Source organism: Austrofundulus limnaeus, unplaced genomic scaffold (assembly GCF_001266775.1).
Source record: "Austrofundulus limnaeus strain Quisiro unplaced genomic scaffold, Austrofundulus_limnaeus-1.0 Scaffold160, whole genome shotgun sequence".
NCBI classification, from domain to species: domain Eukaryota; kingdom Metazoa; phylum Chordata; class Actinopteri; order Cyprinodontiformes; family Rivulidae; genus Austrofundulus; species Austrofundulus limnaeus.
Genome location: NW_013952562.1, coordinates 1,069,412 through 1,079,262, shown reverse-complemented (window position 1 = coordinate 1,079,262; position 9,851 = coordinate 1,069,412). Strand labels below are relative to the sequence as shown.

The window sequence follows — 9,851 nt, the reverse complement described above, 5'->3', positions numbered from 1 at the left end:
GTGTGTGTGTGTGTGTGTGTGTGTGTGTGTGTGTGTGTGTCTGTGTGTGTGCACTGACCTTCGTTCCTGGTGATTTCTATATCAGCAAAAAGGCCGACCTTAATAATCTGCCAGAGCAGTCCCAGGACCAGATGGGGTTTCCCAGCCATCAGATCATGGGCGTCCATGCTCACCACTGTGCAGCCGATCGCTGAGGCAGAGTTCAGGGCCAAGACGAGATTCTCCTAAAAACGCACAAGAAGTCAGACCAGAAAAGATGTGAAGAATGTTTGAAGAGTGTCAGTTTTAGCTACAGCCCAAAAATCCAAATTAAATCTGTAATATTCTAAAAATAATATTGACGTTTTGGATGTATGAACTGTAGAACTGTAAAGACGGCTAAGACTGTGATGGTCATGCATTTAAATTTCTGTATATGACAAGTTCAAAAGACCTCTCACTTCCAGTTTTCAAGAGAACTTTGGAACTAAAATATGACATGTTATGGAAGCTTGGTTGTGCACTCGCTACTTTCCGGGAGGATTTGAGAGAAAAGGCTTATAGCAGTGAAAAGACATAAATCCTTTGTTTCGATATATAGTTTGTAAATGTACCAACAGAAACTGAAGGAGTTCAGTAAAAAAAATTGTTTGCAAAATATCATATCAGTTTAAAATAATCCAATATTGCAAATCCATTCCAGTAAAAATAAGACTAAGTACTTTAATATTGCAAGAGATAAAGCTTAGAAACGTAGGAAAGGGGCATTATAGCACAACACAAACACATCATTTCAAACTTGTGGACTTTGTCTTTTTTCACTCGCTGTGTTCAACCAGGAAATGTTCAAGGCTTTAAATTCCCTCTGAGATATGAGAACCAGTGGGTCTGCTGGCTCTGGGACTCTTATCAGTGAACGCTTGGCAATAACATGAAGAGTAATATTTCATATTTTRTATAGAGGAACTAGTTCCCTGCTCAGCTCAGTTCTTCTGTAGGGATCATAACTTTTGACAGACTGTTTCTGTGCTTCATTTAATGCTCCGTGTCTTTGTTAATTCAATAACTTGGTGTCTTGTTTGATGACTCCCTCACCTTTAAGCCCTATATTGATAATCTTGTRAAGAAACTTAAACTCAGATTGGGTTTTTCCTTTGAAACKAATTCTAATTTACTTTAAAGGTGAAAAAGCAGCTTGATGCAGCAACAATTTTTAAAATCTATTTCAGATTATGGACACCTGTTGTATTTAAATGCCTCAGCTCAATATCTTCAAAGAATTGATGCCGTTTACCATGCTTCCCTGAGATTTGTTACTCTAAAGCAYGTGTCAAACTTCAAGGCCTGTGGGCCAAAAGTGGCCCTCCACAGAATTTTATGTGGCCCCTGAGAGCGTCAAAGATGTATTAATATCTTTGTATGATGCTTTAAAGCCAGCACTGTCAGTAATCTACATCTACCATAATGCATGTTGATTATTTTAAYCGCCAAATTACGACATCCCACCACTAGGATGAGTTGCACCGGGTTCAAAAGTAGCTACTACATTTAGCTGTATTTTTCCCAGCTAATTTTGTTGCAGCCTACTGTGAAGTGGGAACTTCCCACTTACAATTGTAAATTTAAACCGGAAGACCCCCACAGTAGGAATTCCCTGTYAGAAAGTGGGAGAGTTCAGAATGCAACATGGACGTTACATACCACAACTAATCAGTGAGTAAAACCCTTTTATTTAAATTTCAATAGTATTTCTGTATTATTTATTTCCCATTTARTCATCCTACACGTAGTATATTTCAGTGTTTATAAGAGGATGCCTCAAAATSCTGTCTCTATGCAGGAAATACCACGTAGAGCTCAGTTATTGTTTGTTAGTGGTGYTCAGCCGTAGCGAGWTGAGGAACATGACATTTAGTCAAAGTTAAAYATAAAATATCAACAACAACGATGCTCATGATGATGCAAAATGGGTTTGACACCCCTGCTTGACCCATCACTGTGAACTGTACACCGGAGTGGGACGGCCTTCTGTCCACCAGGACGTTGGGACATTGGTTCACTTTTATTTATAAGGACATGCTTGGGCTGTAGTCCTCCTACGTCTGTGATTTATTCTCACAGAGACATGTTTATTTTTACTCTTTGCATTCAAATGACCATTTYTTGCTCTCTGTTCTATTTTCTCACACAGAAGTGGGAAAATGCTTTTATTTTTTACTCAGCTCTGTCTATGAAACATGCTGCAAAAAGACTGGAGATTGAGCACTTTTAAGTCCAGACTGAGAGCTCTACAGATGACTTACTTAAATTGTGACTGTCTAATTGTTTGCATGGTATTTCACTTGTGTAACTAATTGCAATTGTTGTGTAACTTTTGCTGTTTCTTGGCCCAGACTCTCTTGAAAAGGAGGTTTTTAATCTCAACTGGACTTACCTGTAAATACAGGTAAACAAACAAACAAACAAAAAACTTGTGAAAATCAACTCACGGTCATTTTGAAGGTGGTGAGCTTCTTTGTGTTGATGACTCTTTCATCGATGGTGTCGGCCTGAGACAAGTTGATCATTTTACTGAAAGAGAAAAGGTATCGTGAGGTTTACAGTTYGAGGGGAGTCGCTGGATTGGGGTGAAATTGCGAGTGAGTTATTCATTTCAAGGCAGATTTTGCTACATGTGACCTTSTTTTTGTTATGTGCCTCTGTGTGAAAGTCCATCAGAAAAATTATGATGCCCCTGCAAGGCAGATGAACAACTATAAAACAATATAACATTATCACRGTAATTCTGCTTTGACCTTTGCTGTGACATAAAAGACCTCAACAGGCTGCCAGACTCACAGGTTTTGTTTGTTGCACACCAATCATTAAATCTGTAGAAACACAAGTTTTTAATGGATTTTAGTGGATTAAGTTTATCATAAAAATTACAAACAYACAAAATACAAATGTAGCTCAGGTCATTTGTGCTTTTTTTTCTTTGTTTGTATTTTAGTGGTGTAGTTATGGGTTGTTAGATGTATACCTGCAGTAGACATAAATCAGAAAAATCTCTATGTTTAACAGGTACTTTTAGAGTTTTGGTAATATTAACAGTASTTCTGCTGATTTTTGACAACATATTGGCTATTTATAGCTAATGCTAATTTTAGCTTAGAAAGTGCTTAGCTCATTTGAACTACAGTTTTAAGAGCTATCTTATTTTAGCTATTTTGCTAATTTTAGCATTTGTTTTTACTTTTACCGCTGGCATCTGTTTTGGGGAATTTGACAGCTTTTTGCTCAATTTAGCAACTTTTGTTTTAATTTTATCTGGTCCTTTCAGTTTTCAGCCACTTTTCTGCTTCTTTAAGCTCCTGTTTCACATCTTTTAGCATTTACTTTGCTAATTTATCTGCATTTTGTTAATTTAAGCACCTGTTCTTATGTAAGCAACTGTTTGTTTGTTTCAGCTTCTTTCAGACACTGTTCTGCTGCCTTTAACTACCGTTTTACATTTTAGACTTCTGCTGAATTTACTTCAGTTCTACTTATTTTGCCTCCGTTCTGCTTTCGTTAATTTTAGCAACTTTTTTAGCTACTTTAGCTAATTTCAGTAGTTTTCAGCACGAAGCATTCACAATGCATTTTAGTAGGAAATACAGTTTCTCTGGAGAAATGTGATTTGTTGATAATTTCTACTCTAAAAATGAATGTTGAATTTATCTAACCAAGTTATGCCAACTGGTTCCACTCCACTGAGCTTATTAAATGCAAAGCAAATCTTACATTTTTTTTAGAGTGTAGTCTCTTTTTCCTTTTCTCTAAATAAAATAACCAAGTGCGTAAGAATGGGCACTGAAACCTGGTATTTTTTCAGCACTGGTTCCAAATAATTAATTTTGATCAAATTGATAAGTTCCAGCCTTAACGGTATCATTAACCAAAATAATGGAATGACAAGCGCGAACATGGCACATGCCGGGTTGTTTAGAGCAGTGGTTCCCAAACTTTTTATCTTTTGACCCACTAAATATCCATGGCAAAAACTTGTGACCCCAAATATTACTGGTCTGAGTACATGAACTTCATTAATAACCCTAAAAACACAGATTTTTTGACAATCTAAACAGCTTTTACACAAATATAAATACTTATTTATACTTATTTTGTGTTTTTGTAATAATTATAGGGAAAATATTGCATCACCAATTATTTTATGACCCTTTAAATTGATTTCTGAAGTGCAGTGGTTCGCAAACTTTTCAGCTTTTGACCCATAAAATAACAGTAGCAGAGACCTGTGCCCCCAACTATTTTTTGGATGAAAAATATTTGTATCTGGTCAACAAAACATGGGCATAGTAACAATATTTTTATAGTACATTCTTCCATTTTAAATACACTAACCTCACTCCTTTGTAGCAACTAAGGCAAAAATGTAATTAATTCAGAAAATCTTGTCAGGACCCCACCTTGATGTTTCGGGACCCCACTTTGGGTCCCGACCCCAACTTTGGGAAACACTGTTCTATATTGTTCTAAAATTAAAGCRTTACATATTCATGTTTGTTTTTGGTTTTATTCCCACAGAAAAGCATCACTAAGAGGACCAATAAAATACTGCATCGACAGGCAATATTAATAAGAGCAGTAGTGTCCCTACCTGTGAGAGTACCTGACAATARAGATGCTCTCGCGTGCATAAAAATATATGTGCACATTTTAAAACCTTCAGCTTGTGTGTGTGTGGTAGAGTAAATCTGCATCCATGTGTGTGTGTGATACCATAACAGGATGCCGTCACGGATGGAGGAGAAAAGGCTCTCATCGTTGGGGTTTATAGGCAGCAGATGATGACAGTCGGGGTCTTTTGCCAAAGCTTTGCTGATCCACTTTGCGAAAGCTACTTTCTCTTCATCTAAAAAAATGAGAAGCTAAAGGTAAATTATTTAAACAGACATGCTCTGAACAGTCACTGATTCCACCTAGTTTTAAAGAGTACCTTTTAATAATAATTAAAAAAACTCTTCCCGTTGAATAATTATAACTTTTCAGCAATCCTCATTTCTCACCAGAATAGGAGTGCTGTGTTCCCTCACAGGAAACTCCTGACGTGCCTCCAAACGAGTAGATTCCATCTTTCCTTGAAATGAGTTTTCTGAACGTCCCACTGAACTCTTTACTCTTCAGCTCTTGGTAAATCTGACCACAAATAGGTTGGGTTACTACACAATATAAACTTGGCTGGTTCAGGTCTGCTAATCACTATATCAAGACTTACTGAAACAAACTCATCAAAGCTGATMTTCTCGTCTTTGTTTGTGTCTCCAGCGATGAAGGTCTCAACGATTTCTCTCACTTTGTAGCCGGGCAAGTGGAGGCTTGCCTCTCTGAACAGTTCCTGAAGCTCAAAGTCGCTCACGTAACCACTGTTGTCAATATCTGCAGAAAGACACAAACATGAATAAAACGTTGGTTCAATTGGTCCCTGCCGTTAGAAAAGCACAAGAAGTGTGCATGGAATGATCCATCCAGATCATCCACTTCTAAACAGGTCTTTGAATTAAGTTATCATTTGTAATAATCCCATCTGAAAACGACCACAACACCTAAACCCACCATTAATCTTCTAATCATTTCTCAATAGTATCAAATGAGAAGTTTTAGTTCCAATTCATATTTTACAGTTTTCTGTAGTGCCACACCTTTGGAGTGAGAAAATTGTCTGTGCACCCCCAATGGCCATGGGTCCCACAAAAATATTAGTAATAATGCATCAAGTGTTCAAGTATTTAGTGTGTTTAGTAAAGAAAATTCAATATTATAACCATTATCTTCTGTTTTCCCCTAATAATTTGTTGAATAAACCATTTCCACTGAGCAGTTGAAGCCTAGCCCGGCTCTTGCCTTCCAACGCAGTTCCGCTCAATTCTAGTTTCCCTTCACTGCTCGAATTTTCGTCCGGGCCAGTCAGAGAACAGAACGTCGATTTTCTGCGCAGTGTCTGCTTGTAGTTTATTTTACCTGGACCAATCAGTACACAGAAGGCGGGATTTTGAACGACGTTGATTTTCTGCGCAATGTCTGCTAGTTAGTTTAGCATACGACAGTGGAGGAAGTGAATGAAGCCAGTCTGTGTTGATAAGGCTTCCAAATTAAAATAAATTTGTCTGACAAAGCAGCAGCTGTCATTTACAGTCGTCTCGTTCAGCTCGGTACTTCTCTCCTCTCAGTAGGGTTGTTAACAGCGCACGTGATTTCCGGTTAGCATCTTAGCTTAGCCTCCTTCACAGTGGAGCTGGTATGCACATACATTGCGGCCAACTGATCCAGTCATTTTAAACTTCAACAGAGGCCACRCCTCCAGCAAGAATCATTTCTCTATAGCCGAGAGTCCAGACCCTCGTACGAAGCAAAGTGAAGGACAAGGGTCTGGTTTTTACCAGGGTAGGTGAAGCCCTTTGTTAGTCTACATTTCCAGTTCTACGTTCCTACCCTCATAGTCATGAACTTTGAGAAGTGACCGAAACAACAAGATCATGGATACAGGCAGGCTAAAAGTGTTTTCTCTGCAGGGTAGCTGGACTCCTCCTCCTCAGAGATAGGGTGAGAAGTTCAGTTATCCAGGAGAGACTCAGAGTAGAGCCGCTGCTCCTCCACGTCGAGAGGAGCCAGTTGAGGTGGCATCTGGTAAGGATGCCTCCTGGACACCTTTCCTAAAGGTTTTCAGGACATCTCCGACTGGGAGGAGACTCTGGAAAGACCCAGGACACGCTGAAGAGACTCAGTCTCTCAGCTGGCCTGGGAACGCCTTGGTATCCTCCCAAAAGAGTTAGAAGAGGCGGCTGTGAAAAAGAGGTCTGAGCCTCCCTGCTCAAGCTATGATAGCTGGCTAGATGGATTGATGGACCCTTCAGGTGTAATATGTAGTATGATTTATATTTGGTTTTTCAAAATGTTCACYACAGCTGATCTAAATTTGCCAACACAAAAAGCTAAAGTTCAATATATTTTACAGGTAATAAGTGGTAGTACATGAGAGTGCTTGACAACAGGTACTAGAGTGACATCTCCCAGAATTACATTAGACTCTATCTTATTTTAAGGCTTGACCAAATCAACTCTAATTTAATCATTTCTCAACATGAGATATTTGGACGAATGGGGCAGAGTGTTTAGGGGAGTCGTCCTGTAACCAGTGGGATGTTGGTCCAATCCACTGTTCCATCGGTCTCAGTCGTTGAGTCCTTGGGCAAGACACTTCACCTGCCTTGATTGGTGGTGGTCAAAGGGTCAGTACATGTAGCCTCTGTCAGTGTGCCCCACAGCAGCTGTGGCTCAATGTAGCTTACCATCATCAGTGTGTGAATGGGTGAATGACTGTGTGAAGCACTTTAGAGTCCATGGGGACTTGATAAAGTGATATATCAGTTCAGGTCATTACCATTTTTACCATGAGGCGACTTCAGTTTAAAGCTTTTGAACAACAGTTGGACTATTAGGAATGTAAAGTGTTTATTAAAATGCTTTAGTTTTTTAATTTGCATTCCATACTGCAGTAACTCAGTGATAAATCTTCTTTTTTTACATGGCTAATTAAAATTACCATCATTCTTTAATCACAGACTCATAATTTTCAGATGATAAATGCAACATATTGGCACAGCCGAACACTCGTTACACATCAAGTACAAACTCTCAGCAACCCGAGTAATAAAAGTCAGTTTTATACAAGTTGCACTTTCATGTACTGGTTATAAAAGTATAACTCTGCTCATCAGTAGGTTAGGTGTGTGAGCGTGATCATAAAGGAGACACACTGACCAATTTTATTAAAGGCCTCTCGGAGGTCTTCCAAGTCATCTCGGGAAATCTGTGTGAAATGATTCTCCATGATCTAATCCGTTCTGTGTACCTGAAACATACAGCAGCCACAAAGTTCTGATTCAATTAGTTCATTAAACAGGACTAAAACAAGACTTTTATTGCCTTGATGTTAATGTAATAACTTTTCTTTTTTTTTTCAACAATCATTAACACATGTATATTCTTTCATGGCAAATTGAGACCAGTACCTTCGTATACAGCCAGGCTGCAGGAGTCGGGTCTTCCAAAGCTCTGCTGGGCTTCACGCTGCAACAGAAACGAAGGTGAGCCTGGAGCGCTTTGACAGCTGATTACTTCAGTAAGGAGGAGTCACCCAGTGGAGGCTCCCAGCAGACCTTTGGCCCGCCTGGTCCTAGGAGAGGCAAGGCTACGTGGTTAACATTTAACACTCCAGCTGTGTCATCATGTTATTGTCCATAAAAGAACGTTTATCTTTGAGTAGAGTGTAAGAAGAGCAAAAAACATGTTACAATAGGTCTTCAGTGTGGGAATGATTGACAGAACAGAAAACCGATTTCGGTTTGAGTTTTTCTTGCTGCGCCCAACATGAGTTACAGCTACAGCATGTTTTGCATTTGCAGCCATAATACTAAACACATATAATACATTTTTTTCTTTTTGCTTCCAGACCAGGTTGGATCTTTGTGAGAAATGAGGCTGAATTTATCTGCTTCACTTTCTGTAACCTGAAGGTTTACAACAAGCTCATGATTTCAGCCACTCCACCAGCTGAGCTGATCTATGATTCAACTACTTTTTCTTAAAGAGGATCAGACTTATTATTTCTGTAAAATTTGACAGGCGGGAGTCAGCCTAGATAAACACCTACAATAGTTCAGTCAACAGCAGTGGTTCTCAACTTTTTTGGACTTGTGTACCACCTGAGCCGTTTTGTCTAGTACCCCCTCAGTAAAACGTAATGATGATTCTCCAAAACTATAATGTACTACAACTGGTTATTAATTGAAAATTATTTATTTAACCCCTTAGAATGTTTAATTCTCAAGTATTTTATTCTTTAAACCAGAGTTGTAAAGTAACTAAGTACAAATACTTCTTTACTGTACTTAAGTAGAATTTTTAGTGTATCTGTACTTGAGTAATTATTTTTCAGCCTGCTTTTTACTTCTTACATTTTTACACAGTTATCTGTATTTTCTACTTATTACATTTTTAGAAAAGGTAAGAAGTAGAAAGTCGTTACTCCTATTTCATTACAGCTTGTTGTTAAAAAATATTATCCTCCTGGATAATGTGAATTTAATTGTGGTTGGATGAGAAGTATATATATTATTCTGATCCTGTATTAGTTTGTACACAATCCATCACAGCTGCAAATAACACAAATTGTCACACTCCAGCAGAACATAGCAGACATATTGTATGTAACAGGTGTATTGCAACAGGTGTAGTGCATCCTAATTTTTCTAACACTAACATTTTTATATGACAATATAGCCAGTTTGACCTTTAGAAAAATGTTTTTTTGAGGGTCTCAACTCCCAATAAATGTCGTTTTGGGAAGTCTAGCCACTCATTTTTACTCAGTACTTTTACTTTTAATACTTAAGTACATTTTGTGTCAGAAATTTACTTTTGATACTTAAGTAAAAAAATGTATTAGATATTTTAAGACTTTTACTCAAGTGATATTCTTAGAAGAGACTTGAACTTTTACCAAAGTAAATTTATGGTAAGATACTTGTACTTTTACTCAAGTGATATTCTTAGAAGAGACTTGAACTTTTACCAAAGTAAATTTATGGTAAGATACTTGTACTTTTACTCAAGTGATATTCTTAGAAGAGACTTGAACTTTTACCAAAGTAAATTTATGGTAAGATACTTGTACTTTTACTCAAGTGATATTCTTAGAAGAGACTTGAACTTTTACCAAAGTAAATTTATGGTAAGATACTTGTACTTTTACTCAAGTGATATTCTTAGAAGAGACTTGAACTTTTACCAAAGTAAATTTATGGTAAGATACTTGTACTTTTACTCAA

At 37.8% G+C, this 9,851-nt stretch overlaps 1 protein-coding gene across 1 annotated transcript in view; it reads right to left on the bottom strand.

Moving 5' to 3' along the window:
* LOC106523596 (plastin-1) overlaps nt 1-9,851 on the bottom strand; it is a 27,742-nt gene that overhangs the window by 15,825 nt on the left and 2,066 nt on the right. The window contains exons 2-8 of the mRNA XM_014017082.1: nt 8,034-8,197; nt 7,783-7,873; nt 5,240-5,400; nt 5,031-5,160; nt 4,744-4,876; nt 2,469-2,550; nt 59-224 (exon numbers count right to left, since the gene is read on the bottom strand). Of these exons, the coding sequence (XP_013872536.1) occupies nt 59-224; nt 2,469-2,550; nt 4,744-4,876; nt 5,031-5,160; nt 5,240-5,400; nt 7,783-7,852 (742 nt within the window). The 5' untranslated portion in view covers nt 7,853-7,873; nt 8,034-8,197. The remainder of the gene's footprint in view (nt 1-58; nt 225-2,468; nt 2,551-4,743; nt 4,877-5,030; nt 5,161-5,239; nt 5,401-7,782; nt 7,874-8,033; nt 8,198-9,851) is intronic.